We start from the raw sequence: 20,514 nt of genomic DNA on the forward strand, positions 1-20,514 counted from the left end.
GGAATATTTAATTCCAAATTCCAATATGTTGATAAGGTTGCAATAAAACATAAAATTACAGAATGGTATTTTAATGCGTATTTAGAACAAATTCAATTTCAATATTGTATTCAGCAAAAGTAATATCGCATTTTAAATAATGATTATTGTAATGTTTTTTCCTGTTACCAAAACTAATTTCATACGATTTTAGAAGATGCCTTTTTTAACTTTTAAGAGACATAACACATTTTTCTCAAGCACATTTCGCAGATATTCCGAACCATTTAAGTGTAACTTGACACCCAAAAGTGTCCGGAGATTAGAAAAGCGTTTGGCGTAGTGTGAGAATTCCACTTTCAAGTGTGTACTTAGAAAACTCTTTTAGCGGTCGAAAATTTTAGTTTATTGGCAACAGATGCTGAAAAATTGTTTCGAATAATTTACCCTTTAGACTGCTTGGAAACTGCTTATTATCTGCATAAGGGGTCAAGAAAATTTGTTGCTGTCGTTGACAGATATTTTAAAGAGGTAATTGATTTAGTGTTTTATGTGTTATGTCTTTTGCGTATTTGCGACACACAATTCTGGATTCAAATTTTTGAGGTGGTATCTACTGAATCGGTACCAAAATTTTTGAAGCCATATGGCAATCACTTATATATTATGTTTCTTAAAGTAGGTAAACAGATGGTTTATAAATAAATATTTTAGTAAATGTGTAAAAAAATAACAAAAAAAAAAATTGTTAAATGAAAATATTTACAGTTAACAGATTAAACAAAGGAATAAATTTTTATTCATAATTCGGTTTTACTAAATAATAACTCAAAATAGAGATTACAACCTAATTTTTTACAGATAATTATATATATTTAAGAGGATACATTAAAATTCTATAAAATTCATTAAGTTTGTGATACAGTTAAATATTGTGTCCATCTTGTTTTTACTAAAAATAAAATTAATTGTAAAAACTGCTATTTCAAATTCTGAAATAGTTTTGATTTTATCTCATGGAATAATATATTGTATATATGATATTTAATTCATAGTCTTTTTGAAACAAAATATTTGTTGTGAAAAAATCGTTAATCATTTTATTTTCATCTTATTACAAAAGTTACGGGGGACCCCAATAATATATACTTTATTTTAGTTAAAAGTGTCCTTATTAATTTAAGGATACAATTGATTTTTAAAATAAATAGTTCTTTTGTTACATATTATAAAATGATGATAAACAGCACAAAATTTAAAATTGAGCATTTTGTAGAATATTTCATAAAATAATTTAATTGAAATTTTGTCCAATCAGTATATAAAATATAATTCAATATTTTATATGTTTTTTCTTAATATTGAGAATTTATTATTAGTAATATTTATAGTATTTTATTAAATAACTCACTTTCAGTGGGAAATAATAATTAACATAAAAAATTAAGGTCTAAATATTGCTGACATGGCTAAAAACTTAAGATACTCTCGAAATGGTTTATAATGTTAATAAAAAATATGAATTAACACACTCATTTGAAAATACAATAAGAAAACAACTCCTTTTATAGATAGACAAAAAAAATTAATTAATTGAGGCATACAAGAACAATCAGGCGTCGACTGAATGAACAAGACTGCTCAAAAATATATTATATATTGAATTTTGGCGAAGAGTACTTCGAAGTTAAAAATCCAAGTTCAATAGAATAGGAGGATCAGATGGTTAATAATACGTTCATCGTTCTCCAAATACAAGTTCGGGCCTAAGATACACTACAAAAACTTTTTACTGGCATAGAATAGGACCATTACTGAAAATTTTTGGTAAAATGTATATAAATATCATGAAATGTGTAAAGGAAACCATCTGCCAATGGTAAACAGTTATATAGATTTTTATACATGATAATGATTGGAAGCATGCTGAAGTTTTCGATTGGCAAGCACAAGTCCGGATCTAAATCCAATTGAAAACTTATGGAACAACATGAAGGCTCGAATTAAAACACCGAAAATCATGAAAATTTTGATGAATTGTATTAGAGTCATAACGTAAGTTATAGTGTAATTATTTTAAATAAAATATAAAATACTTCTAGATTATAATATTTGAAAATAATGAAAGAATATAAGAAAAATAAGAAATGTTATAAAATTCAAAATAGAATTCTTATTAGTTTCCAGCTAATTTTTAGTACATACTTAAGAATATAATAATAAGTTTATTTATCATTCATCATTCAAAGTATTTCTAAAATCAGGTCGAATGAAAATGGCGAATGCGCGAAATAATTAATCAATAAATATATAAAAAAAATAATTTCAAAACATGATTCAAAATATCTCTGTTGTACCCTCAAAGGTGGGATTGGCATGATCGTGGATCCGGCAGCTATGATGGCGCGGTGGCGGCGGGGGCAGCATCCCAGGCAGCCATCACGGCACCTCCGACACGGAAAGGGCGCCCTAGGCGAAGGATGCGAGAGCGCGGCGCGAGACGAGGGGGGGCGGCGAGGCGGATGGGTTTCGCGTGCCGCTTCCAACGCGGCGACCGGTCGCGACGCCCCCGGCCTCGGCAACGGGGGCAGGCGATTTTACTGCGTCGGGGAGGCGTACGATGTACCAACCCCGTTTCTAAGGGTCGTTCCATCTCAAAAATCGACTGGCACAACAAATTATTATATCTAAACGTTAACACCACAATGAAAAAACTAAAAAGGAAAAGAAGAAACATTAAATATTATTTTTTGCAAAAAGAAAGTTTATAATAACAGTTTTATGTGTTCAGTACAGTACAGTCGTTTTTATAACTAAAAGCAAATTATTCGTCTAGAATTTCTAAACATGAAATTGCTCCACTCGGATACGATGAATACAAAAATATTCGGATAATTTTTCCGTAAACATCCATCATTGCTTCCACGAAAAATGAGAAAATTTTGTTCGTTTCGTCCGGCCGTAATAAATACCAATTAGTCTAATAGTGGAAGACTGTAAACAGTTTTATTACATCTATGGACCTTCAAAAGGCAGGCATTTATCAATTGTCAAAACACAATTATTACAGTGCCGTTTTCCGAAAAGTCGATACCGTAACTGCAAACGGCCATGGCCCCGATTTGCTTTGACTTTTGTTCTGATTTTTTATTACTTTTCCTTTTCATGGATCGTGGCTGGTTTATTGTACTTCCACGCGACTCCTTCCTTATACATTTTTAACTACCTCTGGGAAAAAATAATAATTCTGTTTCTTATTAGTATTAATGAAATTATTAAACACAGTAATATTGGAGTACGGCAGTTTAGTATTGAAAATGTCAATTTAGTTAAGTAAATTTAAAAGAGAGAAATTTATAAGACTTTGATTATTTCAGTTTTATTGTAAGGTTGATCATAAAATAAGTAATTATATTTACTTATTTTTTAATTAGATCTTAAAATGTAGAAAGATTGAAACAAATGTTACACTATACACTATGGAAAATTAATTTTGTCCCTGCTCCATGTTTATGGTTTTATTACTCTTACTTTCTGTAAAAGTAACATTTACAGTTTTATGGCAGGACCACGCGACATTTCGTTAAACCATGAAATTCGTTATAACAATAATTGTAAACAGCAGTCAGTCAAAAACAGGTACAAAAATTCTACAAAAAACCTAATACGATTATATTGAAATGACGCACAGTTAGCAATTTAGCAGCAGCAAGTTATATATATATATATATATATATATATATATATATATATATATATTTGTTTAGTCCATATTGTACAATTAGGAATTCACAATAATGGTAATTTTGTGTTTTAGTGTTATCTGTTAAATATCACTTAATTGAACATTATTAACCAATTTAACCATTACTTCTATAGTGAGGTACCTCAAAATGTAAACAAACACTTTATTGATAATATAAGTGTTACATATAATTTCCATTAATTTCTTTGAAATGTGTCTACTTCATATACATATACAATACAATTACAGATAAAATAATGTGAAATAATGTCAACTTGTACAATTATTGACTAAGGCATTTCAAATAGTGAAATATTCATAACATGAAGACTTTACATTTTAAACTTGAATTTACTTTGTTCGAAAGTCAATACATATTTATGATTTTAATAGTACTAGTGACATCTATAAAAGAGTAGTGCAATATTACTGATAAGATTTCTCTTTTACAATATTTCAGGTCAATGTTAGTGCCATCTATGAATAAATAGTTGAAGCTTACCAAAAATATTTCATTTTACAGAAAGTAAATGAATCAATATCATGAGTTTGAATATTAAATTACATTTTTCATTTATAAAAACAAATATTAGCTATCATTTCGTTTATTGCCAAACAAAATAAATCATTGAGTAGAAACAGTATATTTTTGTCGAATCTCTTCAATTTTATCCCTGACACTGGTTTTGTCTGCTTCACTGACTATCAAAGTCCGCAATTTGGGAAACATTGAACTTAATTTAGCAACTGTCAAAGTTTTAAACGTGGCAGTAGGTACTCCTAGAACCTCTAAATTTTTATTGTTTTTCAACCATTCGATGTCGAACTCCCTCAGTCCAATATTATTCACGACTTCCAGTTTCTTCAACTTCGCAAGAGTTTTGAAAACATTCGGCTGGATTGTGGTCAATTGATTGTTGATAATCCTAAGTGATTCCAATTTTTCTGAAGAATAATCGAACAGTCCGTTTGGTAAGGTCGAAATTTGATTATTTTTGATGATACATATTTGTAATCCAGTGAACAAGGACAAAACTTCAGAATTCAAATTTCCGTTGTAAGACTCCAATGTGAATTTAGCTATGTAATTGAGTGGTTTTCCTTTGGCTACTTTAGAAATTGCTTCATTTGTACTAGGGGATGCTCCATTGCATATTACTATATTAGGCCTGGGATAGTTGTTATTACTTTTTATGAAGTTGCAATCACTAAATACTTGCACTAAAAGCGTGCAAAGTACTATTACGGTCTTCATTATCTGAAATCATTAAGATCAATTATTTTATTATTTATAAATATTAAATACTAACCTTATAGTTTTAAGCAGAATAACTATTATATTATTGGTTCAGCTTTTATATGCAACTAAATGATATTTGACAGATACTAAATTCAAAGGAATCAATTTATTCTTAGTATAATTGTTATATAAATGGTAAAACTGTTGACGATAAATTAATACAGTTTGTTTGTTCGATAGATGATAACATATTATTATGAATTCCGATATCGAGTTCAAAAAGTTTAATTACACTGATTGTCAAACTATGTTAATTAAATTATTTAAACATTGTTTATCTTATATAAAAAATAAACATATTTATTAAATGTGGTATTAATATCACCATTTCAAGTTGATGTTTTTAACAATATTTATTATATAAAAAATAACTTTTTATTATCCATCAATAAATATTATAATTAAACAATTGTCAAGCTAAAAATATACATGGTTTGTTTTCTTTTCTGTAGTTATATATGTATTTTTGTACCAGTAACTCGGACATTAAAAAAACACTTTAAGATTAGTACTACATTTTTGAAATATTGTTTTATTGATTAAAAATATATTTTTAGATTGAAAATGTTAATAATACCTTTTTTGTTCATCACATATGTATCATACGTATGTTCGTTGGCGAGTATTAATCGAGATTGGTCTAAATCTCATATATTGTATTGTAAAGAAATTTCACCGGACAAATGCGATACTTTTGAAATATGAAAATGGATCTATGGATTATATTCTGGAATTTGAGTTGGTGATTTTCCCGTAATTCCGAATGGATATTTTGATGCTTGTGCTGAAAATTAAACGAACTATCAGTTGACAACGATTGAATCTGATGTGTTCAAAAAACTAAAAATACCATATAACGACAAATTAGAAATTCTGGGGCTAACAACGAAAACCTTCAAAGAGTTAAATATTAGCAACATTCATCCAAATCCTAAATTTGTAAGACTTGTGAAAGCGGATGAAGAAACTGTGCAAGATCAAATAATAGAGGTGAAAATTTTTCACAATTTTTCTAAACCAATTTATTTAAAAATATTTGTGACTGAATTATATATACATATGTAATATTATACAATATTTTATAAATAAATGTACAATAATAATATTTCGTAAAATTTGATTTGTTATTTAATTACTTCACATATTACTAAATAAATAAATAAATATGTAACTATTCCTTGAACTTGATATTTCAACGTTAGTTGTTCTTGAAGACAGAATTTCTGTAGAAGACATATATTCTATATAAACATATTTGTTAAGATGAATTAAAATTTATCAACCAAACCTCTTTTTTTTCAACCTCACTGATATATAATAAGCATGTTTACTTATTTTATATTAGTAATTAATTCTCAGTCCCAACAACTTAAGGTTAGTACCATATATTTTATATATAATGAAATAGAAATTAATAACAAATATTTTTAGAATGAAAATCTTAATAGCATTGTCTTTGTTCATCGCACATGTTTTTTGCGATTGTTCATTGGCGAGTATCAATCCGGATTGGCCTAAACCTCACATTCTCCATTGTGATGAAATTTCACCGGACAAAAGTGAATTTCTTTTAAAATACGAGCCAGGAAAATCTATGGATTATATTCAAACATTTTACTTTAAAAAATTTAAAGGTAATCTGAGCCCGCAGATGATATCGAAGTTATCGGGAGTTCGTGACTTCGAATTAATAGATGGTGATTTTCCTGTAATTCCTAATGGATTTTTCGATGTGTGTGCCGAAAAATTAGAATTCTTAAAGATATCAAATAATAAGTTGAAAACAATTGAAGCGGACGTGTTTAAAAATCTTTTCAAACTAAGAAATCTTTATGTTTTGGGCAACCAAAACTTGCTGGGCTTTGACATAAACTGGCTATCATCTAACAACAAACTGGAAATTTTGGGACTACCAACGAAAACTTTTAAAGAACTTGATGTGGACAAGCTTAAGGAACTTCTACCAAAACTTAAATTTGTTGGTGTAGCACAAGCGGATAAAGAAAAAGTACACGATAAAATTGAAGAGGTGGAAAAAGTATTTAAAGTATTTTTTGAATAGACTTTATTGATTTAATGTTGATGAACAGAATATGTAAAGTGAATAAATAATACTAAAGTAAGAAGATTGTTCTTTATACATAAATAATACAAAATAAGTTAATAATAATTAAATATGTTTATTTGTGGTAATTCTTTATTAAATAATTTTTATTTGTATAAATAAATTATTTTGTCGATTGTTATAATGTGTCATTGGAAATTTTACTTGGTCAATTAGAATTTGTCTGTTATGATAAACGTCAGCTTTCAAAATTATTGTCAAATTCTAGTAAATGCGGTTACGGTGTATCGCATATGACAATAATAACAGTAAGACTGTTTCGTGTAGCACTGTTTCGGTTTAGCGCTCTTTATTTCAACCTGGGGAGATTCCCTGAAATTGTGCGAGGCGCTAGGTTTCCAAATACAGTAAGAACCCGCGTAACGCTGTTTCGGTTTAGCGCTCTTTTATTTTAACCAGGGGATTCCCCAAAATTGTGAGCAGAGCTAGGTTTCCAAATATGTTTGGTGCGGTGCTGTACGAACGTCATCATTTGAAACATTTGTTGACATTATTGTAAGTATAAATTATATAATACAATAACGATTAATACAGTAACAAATATTATGATCTTTAGTTTTTATCATGGGTGATAATGAAAAACAAGAAAAGAAAGCAACCAGAAAAAGCATTTCACTGGAAACTAAAATGCAAGTGATTAGAAGATTAGATTCTGGTGAACGACAATCTCAAATTAGTGCTGCATTGAATTTGGCAAGTTTTAAGAATAGAGAAAAAATACTGTCATCGGCAACTGCAACTACGTCAAGCACTGCAACTAGAATTACCCGTTTTAGAAATAACATTATAGAGGAAATGAAAAAACGACTGTTTATATGGATTACAGGGGAAGCGAAAGCGGCGGCTGAATTCACAGCGACATTAAAAACAATAATTGAACAAGGGACTATCATCCAGAATTGGTTATTAATATTGATGAAACAGGCCGTTTTGGAAAAGAATGCCAAAACATTTGTAGCCCGTGAAGGGAAACGAGCACAAGGATTTAAAGCTGCAAAAGATCGCTTAACACTTTTACTGGGTGGTAACGCAAGCGGATATTTCAAATTAAAACACTCTAATAAAAAATCATGGATAACTATGAAAATTTTCCAGTATGGTAAACGTTATTGAGAAATTAAACTTGAACAAAGAGCACTACTATTGATAATGCTGTAAGCCACCCAATAAATTTATCAGACTTAACAACGTGCATTCCAGTCGAAGTGGTTTTCTTGCCGCCTAACACAACTGCTTTAATCCAATCAATGGACCAAGGCGTTATATCCAATTTTAAGGCTTAGTACTTGCGACGAACATTTAAGTAGATATTTGAAAAAACAGACAGAAAAAAAGCAATCAATAAGAGAATTTTGGAAAAACTACAATATCATGAATGCTGTAGCAAATATAAAGATAACAGAAAGATGTTTGAAAGAAGTATGGAAGAACATTTGGTCAGATTTAAGTAAGAGCGAAGACATTGGACTCTCTGTTGGTATGGATGAAATAGTGGAAGAAATAACGGAATTAGCGAAATAAACCGGTTTAGATGTGGTAAATGTGAAACAGCAGCTAGTCTTTCTAATGATGAGCAAGAAGAAAAAAAAAAATATTGATAGTACTGATTTCGAAGAAGAGCAAAGAGAACTTTCGATGGTGTTTGTAAAAATGAGTTTCAGGGCTTTATCCACTTATCAACAACCATATATATATATATATATATATATATATATATATATAACACAGATGCTCAATGGATTTAGATATAAGGTTATTATTAAGTTAATTTAATGCATTTTCCAGGTGTGTGCCTCCAGTAATATCTTGCACAATTTCATCAGCAACAGTATTTAATGAATCAAAAATAATATCACCAAATACCTTGAGAAATTAATATAACAACTACAGCTTCCACTCTCAAAATTAGTGAATGAATAAATTCTTGATCCATATCTCTAAGATTACAATGTCTTCCAAATTTTGAGTGTGGTTGTTTAATTTCACACGGTCAGGTCGGGCATCGTCGTCTACAAAAACGAAATCTTGTCCCAATGCACGAATTGAATTATTGATTGAATAACTAATTCGTTATGTCGTCAAGCATTCATTGTTTCTCGGTTTAATATGAGCAACAAAATTCCACTTCACACTGTTGCAGAACCACCCCCCAAAAGCAACAATTTGAGTCATGTTCTACTCATGATATCTCTCACCATGTTCACGCCATGTCCAAATAGGACTATCATCACATTGTTTACATCATCTGTGATCAAACAATTAGGATATTCGCGTGCAGTCCATAGACGGTGATCGTTGGCCCATGCTCTGCTGGCATCGCAATGGTCCCCGTTTTTTCACGCAGTTTTCTTCTGACAGTACACAGACTTACAGTAATTACAACGCCTCCACAAAGTCTGGATGTAGGAATATGCGATTCCGACTAGTAGAAATAATCAGAAAGCGATCCATATTGGCAATGCCAGTTTACTGATAAGGATTTCAAGCGCGAGTAACTACATTTTATCAGACATTATTCATTTGGGCTACTTGTTGGATATTCCAAAATTCAAATTCAAAATTTTCAGAAAAAAGTCTTCTTTGAGGTATTTTACGATGTTAAATTATAGATAAATTAAGTGTGTATCGAAAAAAATGTTTTTAAATGCACAAAAATTTTATAAGAAATCATTACTATATTATTATTGATTATTGCTGCACCCGATATATATTTACTATTTTTACACAAGGTACTTACAACGGATATGTTTGTTGAACTTATTTGCGAGATTCAACTCGGATTTAGTTTTTAAATTTAGTTTATTAAGCTACGAAATTTTAATATTAAGGTAGGTAAAACTTAACTGGTTGCTATATTTAGTTACATGGTTCAGAATGATTTACATTTTTAAAATATTTTCGAGTTTAGTTTTGGTCGAAATGATGGTAATTATATTTTTGTTTTGTTACACTAGTAACATCTATACGCCATTATATAAACTATTTGTAAAGTTAAAGAAATCTATTAGATGTAATTTAGAAGCACAGATATCCACATTCATTTTAGATTATACTGTGTAATATTATTCACAGATGGCAGCACGGATGATAAATTATAGTTTACTTTTTTCTAATTCACAACTTACAACTTTTGTCTAATTATATTTTAAAATTTAATTTGAAAACCGATATACAATTTGATATGATTTTTAATTATACAAGTAAAAGTAAATGAACCGTTTCAATACAATTTAATAATGGTTAATTCGTTAACGATTGACATGATTTTGTTATCGGTCGGGCGACCTGTATTGCCGACAACCTCAAACGACAGAATTAACGACATTTGACAGATTTTGCACCTCCCATGTTTATGAGGCTACGTTAGTGAATTTGTGATTTTGTAAATAAAAGTTAATTAGTTAGTAGAAATGATTTTACTAGAAATAAATAATAGGGTAGTCGAAGAAACGTTGACGGTTAAATTAAAAAACGCTCAAAATGGGTGAGTTCAATTTTAGAATTTTTTTTGTGTTTTCCTCCTCGAATGCAGGCCGGCTATATTTGGGTGAGGCTATCTTAGAAATAGTTAAATATTCAGCCAGGATTTCCGGTTGTATAAAATACACTTCCGAAATTTACACAGAATTAATTAAACATTCAGTTGACCACACATTATGTGCCACACACATAATGACTCACATAAAAAACTGACGTTTCAACCACCTAATTTTTAATGTTGTTTTATATTGCAGGCAAAAGAATGAAAGCATAGATGTAACTGTGGCAGATTTTGATGGAGTATTGTATCATATTTCAAATTTGAACCAGGACAAATCAAAAATAAGGGTACGTTTGAGTCAAATAATTGTTTTCCTGTCTGTGATAATAAATAAAATGACTAAATATTTAGTGATAACAACTGTGTGGTTTATGTCCTCATTATTTTGATAAGTATCAAAGGTTTATCTGTAATAATTGTTTGCGTATGGTTTATATGTATGTACTGTAAATTGCATTAAATATTTAAATAGATATAGTAAACAAAATTTTCTAAAATCAGTGGTATGCATTTGAGATGAAAAAAACAGCCCTTTATTTATAATTTGCTATGGTGATGTTCAGGTAATACAAAAAATAATTATTGTAGTATACATATACTTATTGTCATTTGAAGTATTTTTTATTATTATATATTAAGTGAGTTCTAAATGAAAGATGTTTTAATCACAGTGTGATGAAAACGTTTCAAAGTACATACTTGGGTTGTTCAAAAATAACTTAATTTTTCTTCTGCTTACGTCTTATTAGAAAACTTGAGATTATTGAAAAGATAAAATTTTATTAGACTTTAATAACTTATTTATATTATGTTAGTTTTAAACAATATTGTAACTAAATCCTGTTTAACTTCGTTAAATAACGTATAAAATAATAATAATTACATAAATATTAAGTAGAAATAGATTTTGTTTTAAGTATAATTCGAATATGTTCAGCTACATTGAGTACAACTAACATGGAGATTATTTTTATAAGTATAATTTTTCGTTAAGGTAAGCATTTCGCTAAAGTTCTACAAAGAACTGCAGCAACACGGCGCCGATGAACTGCTCAAACGGGAGTACGGCGATCTGCTGACCGATCCTGAGGACGGTTACAACGTGTCTGTGCTGATCAATCTTGAGAATATACCGTCGAACTGGCCAGAAATCGTCAAAAAGATCGGACTGCTGAAACGGAATTGTTTCGCATCCGTTTTCGAAAAGTATTTTAATTTCCAAGAGCAGGGTGACGAGGGACAGAAACGGGCAGTCATCCATTACAGGGACGATGAAACGCTGTAAGTACACGGATAGGTCGTGTTACCTATTTGACTTGCTGTTTGTTGTAGTTACGTAGAAGCGAAATCGGATAGGGTGACGGTGGTTTTCTCTACTCGTTTCCGGGATGAGGACGATGTTGTCATAGGCAAAGTGTTCATGCAGGAACTGAAAGAAGGTCTTAGGGCATCCCATACCGCACCGCCAGTGCTGTTCAGCCATCGAGAACCACCACGGGAGCTCCAGAACACCGAAGCCAAGGTAACGACTAAAATATTTATAGTAAAGTATATATGTAAATTTATGATTTTTAATTTTGCAGGTGGACAACAATGTTGGTTACGTAACGTTTGTGCTTTTCCCGAGACACACAGCGCCGAACACGCGCGACAACACGATCAATTTAATCCACATGTTCAGACACTACCTCCACTATCACATCAAGTGCTCAAAGGCGTACATTCACAGCAGGATGCGGGCAAAAACGTCGGACTTCCTCAAGGTGCTGAATCGCGCCCGTCCCGAAAACAAGTCCACCGATAAGAAGACGATTACGTGAGTTACGTCGATTCGCTTTCTTTACCAATGGTGTAATTGCATTTGGTTTGATTTCAGAGGAAGGACGTTTGTGCGAAGAGATTGAACGAAATGACAAGATAGTGGTTGAAGAAAATTACCTAAAATTACTGCCAGGTTTAGTAACAATAAACCTTGCTCCATTGAAAACTGACTTGTTCCATTTTACACAAGTTATATTTTATGGTTAATTTTAAATCGTTTCTTCTTCGTCTTATTTATTTTTTAGCACAACATGAAGCTGCACGTATTTATTTCATCTAATGAATACTTCATATAATGTTTGTTTAAAATGAAACAAATTAGTTTTTAGCATATAAATAACAGTTGCGTAGTCAAAACTCCGAGTTTATGTATAAAAAAATTAAAAGTTAAATATTGTAAATAGATTACTAATTTTGTGCTTCCGGATATTGAGAAAATTTGAAGCACACTTTGCATATTGTATAAAACTACTACATATTAATATATGTTTATGTTTTTTTTTACTTGAAGTATTTTGCTTAATTGCCTTTTTGTAATCGACTATGTTCAATTACAGTTGCTTTTTTATAAGTTTCCTATTTATTTTCTACAAACCAGTGAATATATATTTATCCTGTTTTCATACGTTTTTTGTCATATATTTATTACATTGTTTCTAGCTGTTTACACCCTCATTTCTAAATTAACAGATCCTAGACAGTATAAAACTTTTCCCTGAATTTTAGAAAATAAAATGTTATTTTAAATTAAATCGCGTTTTATTTAGAATATTGAAAAAGAAGTAGAAGCGTTACACAATGTTCCAGTGAAAGAGACACAATCATTCAAAAATTTTAAATGGCGCGCGTTTACTGGTTATTTCGATTTCGAACGTTGGTATCGTTACCTATCAACAAAATTCTCCATACCAACCATCACAGTGGTCAGTAGTTTATAACAAGAACCAATGTTTGTTGTCAACGTTTTATAACTATTTGATTGAAATCAGTTGTTTTAAACGTTAAGTAAATTGATAAGAGACTGATATTAGTCTGAAAACTAGAGGACGCGGTGAAAACGAGATGCCTAAACCAGGCGCTAAATACAATGAAAAGCCATCGTGGAAAGGCCAGTATGAAGGTAACGACGCATTTAGTGCATTTAATGTTTTTTTGAGACTTATTTGTCATTTATATTGCATTTCACTGTTTTGCGCGATGGGGACACATAAGTAGTTCTAATTTCTGGTGATTTACATTGATGAAACACGTGAAAGTTATGCGTTCTTTGTGCAATGTGATGTTAGTTTTAGAATTTGCACAGCTGATAGCAGAACACGGATATAAATGCGTAGTCTGGAGTTTTGTTACCCTTAAATTTGAATATGAATTTTAATTTTAGGTTATATCTGTTGATACAAAACACGTGAAAAAAGTAGTTCTTTGTGCAATGTAACGGTAGTTTTAGAATTTGCACAGCTGATGGCAGAGCACAGAGATGAATGTTGGGTCTGTAGTTTTGTTACTTAAAAATGAATAAAAATGTTTAATGAAATGTTTCTATTATATAAATGATGTCAATGTCATTCTGACGTTTATGTACAGTCAAATGTTGTTTTACTTAAGTTAACAAACAGTTTTAATTATTCTCAGAAGTTTATTATCAATATTTTTGTTAAGGCTCAATTTGTTTACTTTTGAGAACATATTCAAGTACACCATATATCTCAATTTATCATTTAATTATTTAAAAAAATTAACAGGATTATTAGAAAGTCACTTTTGACAGTTAATTACTTCATGTACTAATCTGTTTAATACATTCCAATAGTTGTCATTTTGAAGCTCAGTAGTTTTATACAAACAATATAAGTCGAAATTTTAGAATTTGTTAAAAATAGTCAAATAACCTAACCTAACATAGAGAAATTACGTGAATTTGATTAAATGGAAAATGTAATTGTTTAGAAATCTTGATCCAGGTTCAAATTGTTGCATTAATTTAAAATGTAAAACTCAGTTTTATGGTTCCTCAAAAGGGCATTTGGTTACATTCTATATTTGTACAGGGTGTTCCAGAGTAAATAGATAATCTTGAACATTCATATGGATCACATCAACATACTTCCTTTTCAAATATTTCCTATAAAAGACTACCCTAAAGAGACCTTTATGTTCTAAAGCTCATAGTCATGATAGACTGCAAATGACACCATTTACACGTATATGAATTATTTAGTTTTGCTTTTAAGAAAAAAATTTAAGGATAAGTCATTGCTTCATAATAAGGAATTGTTAAATTGACAGAATTATTTAATCAATTAAACTTCTAAATGTCTTTTGAAAAATATAGTTTTCCTGATACTCATAAATTTTTATATTTTAGTACAGTTAATCAAAGTTGTTACGTTATAAAAGAAAGCTGGGAACTCAGATCCAGTTTTTCTTATGGTTATGCATATCACAGATATAACTGACACAAATTATAATTGTTCTTAAATGTTTCAGAACCTGAAATGTACCGCAAACAGGGTGGCGGAAACGGCGGTCGCCGCGTCAAATTCAAGCAGGGTCGTTTTGGTCATAAATCAGACTATCAAAAGAAAGACTGGAGCGAAACGATACGAGCGCACCTCGAGGAAGAGGATATCGACATGGGTGGCGCCGCCGGGGTCGGTACCGCGTACCGCAACAATAAAAAATTTGGTAAAGGCGGTGGCCGTAACAAAGGTGGCAGAAGGAGCGGTTCGCCGGTGCCAATGCGTCGGAAACTCGTCGAAGGTGCTACCAGCTGGTACAGGGTGTCGGTACGTTTTACAATTGATTCGTCTATTGACGGTTATTAACACTGTCTTATTTTTTGTAGGTGAATTACGGTGACAAATACGAAAAGTCGTTTTTGCAAAAACTGTTCTTGGATAACCTTAATCCCTTGCCCTTCATACCCATTCAGGTAAAAGCAGTATTATTTAATTTACACATTTGATTAATATTTCTATATTTGCAGTGGACAACAATAGGCCACAATGTGGTGTTTTTCGTTGAAGGCTATAAAGTGGCAGAAAAAATCCTCAGTCTAGATAGACAGCTGCAGCTGCCGGACGGTTTCAAGCTGTTTGTGCGCGTCCAGCCGGGCTCGCCAAATGTAGACGTAACGCCCACCATGAAGGAAAAAATGAAACTGGCGATGGGTAAACGGTACGATAGTAATATGAAATCGCTCAATCTCTCCGCCTTCCACACCGATCCGGATCTGCAGGATATGTTCTGCGCACTGTTTAAGCCAATTGTTTTTATTGCGGTGCTGGACATCATCGTCGAGAACATTCCGCAATTGGAAGCACTCAATTTAGACGACAACAAGATTTGTATATTGTCGTTTATGAAGAAAATCGTCAAGAGTTTGCCCAACCTATCTGTCTTACACATGAGAGGAAACAAAGTACGTTGCTGTTTATAATAATCATTCGTTTTTAATAACAATAGCTTATTTTTGTTTAGATACGTGATATTGCACATCTAGATCCATTGATAGGATTGCCAATAGTCGACCTAGTACTAGAAGGTAATCCTGTTTGTGACAAATTCAAGGACAGGACTTCATATATAAGGTACTGTTTTCAAGTGTTTTAGTTAGAACTAGTGATGGATGAGTCCGAGATGTCCAATCAATGAATGAGTCGTAATCATTCCAAATTAACAATCGAGTCAACCATCGACTTATAACCCGAGCAATCGAGATGTTTTTCGATTGTATCTAGTCGAATGCATGGGATATATTTCACTGGCGACTCGACACTGTTGTATCTGGTCAACAAAGTTCAGCGAACCGATTTAATCCGACGGCTGACTCGACTGCAAGAGAAAGCCATCGAGAACGATCGATATGTTTGTACAATAAAAACATTCGACTAAAACCTCCCGTATTTGCCCATCACTAATTAGAACAGCAATTTTTCGATTAAAATGTTGCAGTGTAAGCGAGAAAAAATCTTTGTGATCAATTTTGGATGAAGATTTTTTTGGTAAATTTCGGCCACGTTTAGTGTCTGCGTACAAATTAAATAAAAGAGATATTAAGTCTAAGAATGACGTGGATTCGATTTAAATCATCATTTTTATAAGAAGTTGCTGTGCATTGGTAAGCGTTAAAAGATGTATAAAAGCATGTTAAGTTTTGCTGTTAAACTATTATTGACTAAACTTTCTATAAAGGATATTTTGAATAAAAAAAATACACAAAATATATAATATTTGAGTGGAAAAGGTTACATGTTTCCTTATTTATCAATATAAAATCTTTTACCATATTGTAAATGGTACTTGCTATTTTTTGGGAGACTGAAATAGACAAGTGTGAAAAAAAAAGTATCCAAAGGAAGATAAGCCAGTGTAGCATGCAAAATTTTGCTCTTGGCACTACAGGAATAGAAAAACCGGAACCTTCATTTCAGAAGGCTGTCCATTTCTGGCAAGTTCCGAGACTAAAGTGAGATTATGATCTCTATGATACAGTCTTACGGAATCCTTCAGTTGGTGTCTATAGCTCTTGGAGTGATACAACCCAAATTCAGATCCCTTAAAATGCATCTTAAAATTTTAAGTTTTAAATGTTTATATCAGTGGACTAACATGTAATCTAATAAACTTATAACATAAAACAAAAAAAAAAGAAAGAAAAGAAAAAAAAAGAATAGAAAAAAAAGAAAAAAAAACAAAGAAAAAAAAAGAAAAAAAAAACAAAGAAAAAAAAAGAAAAAAAAGAAAATGAAAAAATATTCTTTATAGATTTTTTATTAAAAATATATAAAAGGTTTACTTGCCTTTAAATGTCTTTCAACGTTTATAACAAAATATTCAAATATGCTAAAAATTAATTCATCTATTAAATCATTAATAGTGGTGATTTATATCTAATCCACTTCCCATATGGCAAGTTTAGAAACAACAAGCAATATCTATTTGTAGATATATAACTATCTGTATTTAGACACTGGACAGTGGAATATTTTGATTTTTTTGCACTGTAGAAAAATTGATTGATTCATCTCGCTGTTTATTGTGCATCGGTTATATAAAACTAAAAAATTGTGTTTCTAAAACATGTATTTTAATTTTATTAGTCTTGAACATTACATAATACCTTATTATGTTGAAATAAATCGCTAATGACGGAATTGAAAAAAAAAAAGAAAAAAATGGTATTATGAAATGTTTTTCTATGGCAGAGGAAGGTTTTATTGAATGTTTTTACATAATCTATGCAATGATTGTGAGATGTTGGCAGGTTCCTGATAAGCTCTAACGTGGAGCCACTTTGGCTTCTCTTTTTTTCCACAGTGAAGTGAGAAAGAGATTCCCCAAGGTCCTCAAATTGGTAAGTTATTTATAACTTGATATATATTTTTATCTACCATCTACAAAATTTTATTAATTAATTATAGGATGGAGTGGACCTCGAACCACCAATCAGTTTTGATATTCAGGATGAAATCAAAATCCCCCCAAGCAAGCAAACTTTCTTATGCAACACCGAGGGCGAAGCCATCGTTCGCCAGTTCTTAGCTCAGTACTACCAATTGTATGATTCGGAAAATCGGGAACCTCTTATGCAGGCTTACCATGAGGAAGCGACGCTTTCAATTACTATGGCTTATCCATATGGATACAATAAAGACAAGGATAAGGCGTGGTTGAACTGGTATAATACAGATAACAGAAATATCATGAAAGTAGACGACAGAGATAGACGATTCAAGTTGCTAAAACAGGGCAAACAAGCTGTGTGCACGTTCTTAAATGAAATGCCAAAAACGAAACATGATATTCACAGCTTTACCGTAGATCTTACTCTATTCACAGTAAGTTATTAATCATTAAAATTTATCTGGAGTTGATTGTTAATTGTTCTTGTAGCCTGTCATGTTAAGTTTGACAGTAACCGGTATGTTTAAAGAACTGAAAAGTGGACACAAGATTCCACCACTGAGACATTTCTTTAGAACTATGGTAATAGTTCCAGCAGGTGGAGGTTTCTGCATTATTAATGACGAATTACATGTGACGAATGCTACTCAGGAACAGGCTAAGGTTCATTTTTAAAATTAATAATGTTTGTGCAAACTAAAATGATATTGTTTTACAGAAAGCTTTTAAACTGCCAGACGTGCCTGCTGTCACTGCTAATCCAGTAGATGCTCCAGCTCCTCAAGTACCATTACAACCCAGCGACGATTTGAAACAACAGATGATATCTCGACTTTGCCAAGAAACCAGGATGAATCCTGAATGGTCCATGAAGTAAGTCTTTGTATTTTTATTGTTAAAACGTGCTAAATGATTGATTTGTAGGTGTTTGATGGAAACCAACTGGAATGAAGTAACAGCGTTAGCAGCCTTTAGGGAACTACATATCCGCAACGCGGTGCCCCCGGAAGCATTTATTGTGCCTACATAATAGTATTCCTAACATTTTAAGTTGTACTGTTAATTCAAAAATTGTTATTAATCTTTATAATACATTCAAAATTAATTGTTTAAATTTTTAACTGAGGTATCTTATGTACATTAGAAATTAATAACCTCAGTGTATCCTCTTAGAATTGAATATTATAAAAATGCTAAATAACTTTTGTAAATATTTTTTTAATATAAAGATGTACATAATACTTGTGTTTTACTCTATCCAAATATTAATAAATATATATTATGCTAAAAAAAGAATGTAGTATGGATCAAAATAAGCAGAAAAAAACATGAGTCTTCAAATGAGGGGTGTCAGAAGAAGGTTATTTCTTTTTATAGCTTCTTTTTTAATGTATAAAAACTTATTCACATACCCTGCTCCTTTCACATCAATTCACCCGAAGTTATCATCAAGCATAATTGGTTTTTTGCCACTAGCTTGTTCGGAAAGATGCAACAGACGTTTTCATTTCAAAATTATCTACAGATAAGGCTGGGTTCAGCCGGTATAGAGGTTTTTGTGAATGTTTACAATACGCATGTTTAAACATATACAAATCCTGATACGTAAATGGAACATCAGTCTGTTTTTTTATTAAACATTTGGATAGGTCTTGGGGCTACATTTTCCTAGGTTAATTTGTTTTGATCAACTATATAAGTACCACTCATCAGTGGGTAATCATTTGGTCAACATTCCTTTGGACCATGGACAACAATTTTCTCTAGTATGATGGCATTCTAACTTACTTTTCAAATGCCATTAAAAAGTATTTAGGCATATCCATCTAGATGGATAAGAAGAAAAGGACCCGCAAGATCTCTTAATTTAAAGTCTTTTTGGGCATTTTTAATTAACTTCTACGAATTCTTAAAAGCCAAGAATTCCGAGCGCTTGTTTAGAAATAGAAAGAGGACAGTTTGAATATCTTTTGTAACTTGGTTTTTTTACTTTTTCTAGAAGGTTTTCTGTTTGTACATAATAATTAATACTAAGGCGACTAGACCTGAACGACTGATGAATGAATCAGAAAGAGATAGATGTAATAAGCGTTCCTAACAAATCAGTTAATTGTTTAGGAACCTAGAAACAAAGTTGATTAAACAAAATTATAGCACTGTGAAAGTAGAAAAATTGAAGAAGGTTTTCTGTTTGTACATAATAATTAATACTAAGGCGACTAGACCTGAACGACTGATAAATGAATCAGAAAGAGATAGATGTAATAAGCGTTCCTACAACAAATTAGTTAATTGTTCAGGAACCTAGAAACAAAGTTGATTAAACAAAATTATAGCAGTCTGTATAATAAATAAATGAATTCTCTCGTATAAAACAAATACGAATGTCATGACAACGTAACTAACTGCAGTGTCCAACAACAATCAGTTAATTGTTCATGAACTTAAACATTAAGTTAATTAGACAAAATTTTGGCACTCTAGATGATAAAAATTTGTTTAAAACAAATTAAAATGTTATGACAACGTAAACAAGTTGTCTAGATTTGTTAAGAAATTTTTAATACCCTAGTTGTAATTTCAATATTTGTCAAAAA

The 20,514-nt window shown here is 31.1% G+C and overlaps 3 protein-coding genes across 5 annotated transcripts; 2 read left to right on the top strand and 1 right to left on the bottom strand.

Moving 5' to 3' along the window:
• Nucleotides 1-4,313: 4,313 nt before the first annotated feature.
• On the bottom strand, nucleotides 4,314-5,144 carry LOC109609310 (uncharacterized). Its single transcript, XM_020025961.2, has 2 exons — nucleotides 5,035-5,144; nucleotides 4,314-4,982 (listed from the first exon to the last, which is right to left on the bottom strand). The coding sequence occupies exon 2, from the start codon at nucleotides 4,977-4,979 to the stop codon at nucleotides 4,350-4,352; it is 630 nt and encodes a 209-aa protein (XP_019881520.1). The 5' UTR covers nucleotides 4,980-4,982; nucleotides 5,035-5,144; the 3' UTR covers nucleotides 4,314-4,349.
• Nucleotides 5,145-10,465: 5,321 nt separating this feature from the next.
• On the top strand, nucleotides 10,466-13,082 carry LOC109609309 (probable actin-related protein 2/3 complex subunit 2). Its single transcript, XM_020025960.2, has 6 exons — nucleotides 10,466-10,633; nucleotides 10,884-10,977; nucleotides 11,685-11,971; nucleotides 12,023-12,212; nucleotides 12,274-12,506; nucleotides 12,567-13,082. Exons 1-6 carry the CDS (start codon nucleotides 10,560-10,562, stop codon nucleotides 12,592-12,594), a joined length of 906 nt encoding a protein of 301 aa, XP_019881519.1. The 5' UTR covers nucleotides 10,466-10,559; the 3' UTR covers nucleotides 12,595-13,082.
• Nucleotides 13,083-13,433: 351 nt separating this feature from the next.
• On the top strand, nucleotides 13,434-19,160 carry LOC109609302 (nuclear RNA export factor 1). 3 transcript variants are annotated; one of them, XM_020025948.2, is made up of 10 exons: nucleotides 13,434-13,631; nucleotides 14,999-15,297; nucleotides 15,357-15,443; nucleotides 15,498-15,932; nucleotides 15,992-16,101; nucleotides 17,831-17,867; nucleotides 17,935-18,351; nucleotides 18,407-18,580; nucleotides 18,636-18,790; nucleotides 18,842-19,160. In XM_020025948.2, the coding sequence occupies exons 1-10, from the start codon at nucleotides 13,574-13,576 to the stop codon at nucleotides 18,945-18,947; spliced, it is 1,878 nt and encodes a 625-aa protein (XP_019881507.1). In that variant the 5' UTR covers nucleotides 13,434-13,573; the 3' UTR covers nucleotides 18,948-19,160. The 3 variants fall into 3 exon arrangements, with proteins under 3 accessions (XP_019881507.1, XP_019881508.1, XP_049825037.1); XM_020025949.2 differs by lacking the exon at nucleotides 13,434-13,631 and adding an exon at nucleotides 13,758-13,999; XM_049969080.1 differs by lacking the exon at nucleotides 13,434-13,631 and adding an exon at nucleotides 14,809-14,941.
• Nucleotides 19,161-20,514: the final 1,354 nt, after the last annotated feature.

This window comes from Aethina tumida, chromosome 1 (genome assembly GCF_024364675.1).
Source record: "Aethina tumida isolate Nest 87 chromosome 1, icAetTumi1.1, whole genome shotgun sequence".
NCBI classification, from domain to species: Eukaryota; Metazoa; Arthropoda; class Insecta; order Coleoptera; family Nitidulidae; genus Aethina; species Aethina tumida.

What these genes read in the sequence shown, in the direction of transcription:
- LOC109609310 (XM_020025961.2), bottom strand. Translation starts at nt 4,979, where the DNA reads ATGAAGACCGTAATAGTACTTTGCACGCTTTTAGTGCAAGTATTTAGT.
- LOC109609309 (XM_020025960.2), top strand. Translation starts at nt 10,560, where the DNA reads ATGATTTTACTAGAAATAAATAATAGGGTAGTCGAAGAAACGTTGACG. An exon ending in AGGACAAATCAAAAATAAGG is followed by an intron (nt 10,978 to 11,684) that starts GTACGTTTGAGT and finishes TTTTTCGTTAAG; the next exon opens with GTAAGCATTTCGCTAAAGTT. An exon ending in TCCAGAACACCGAAGCCAAG is followed by an intron (nt 12,213 to 12,273) that starts GTAACGACTAAA and finishes TTAATTTTGCAG; the next exon opens with GTGGACAACAATGTTGGTTA.
- LOC109609302 (XM_049969080.1), top strand. Translation starts at nt 14,824, where the DNA reads ATGTCTTTTGAAAAATATAGTTTTCCTGATACTCATAAATTTTTATAT. An exon ending in CAGATCCAGTTTTTCTTATG is followed by an intron (nt 14,942 to 14,998) that starts GTTATGCATATC and finishes TAAATGTTTCAG; the next exon opens with AACCTGAAATGTACCGCAAA. An exon ending in TGCCCTTCATACCCATTCAG is followed by an intron (nt 15,444 to 15,497) that starts GTAAAAGCAGTA and finishes CTATATTTGCAG; the next exon opens with TGGACAACAATAGGCCACAA.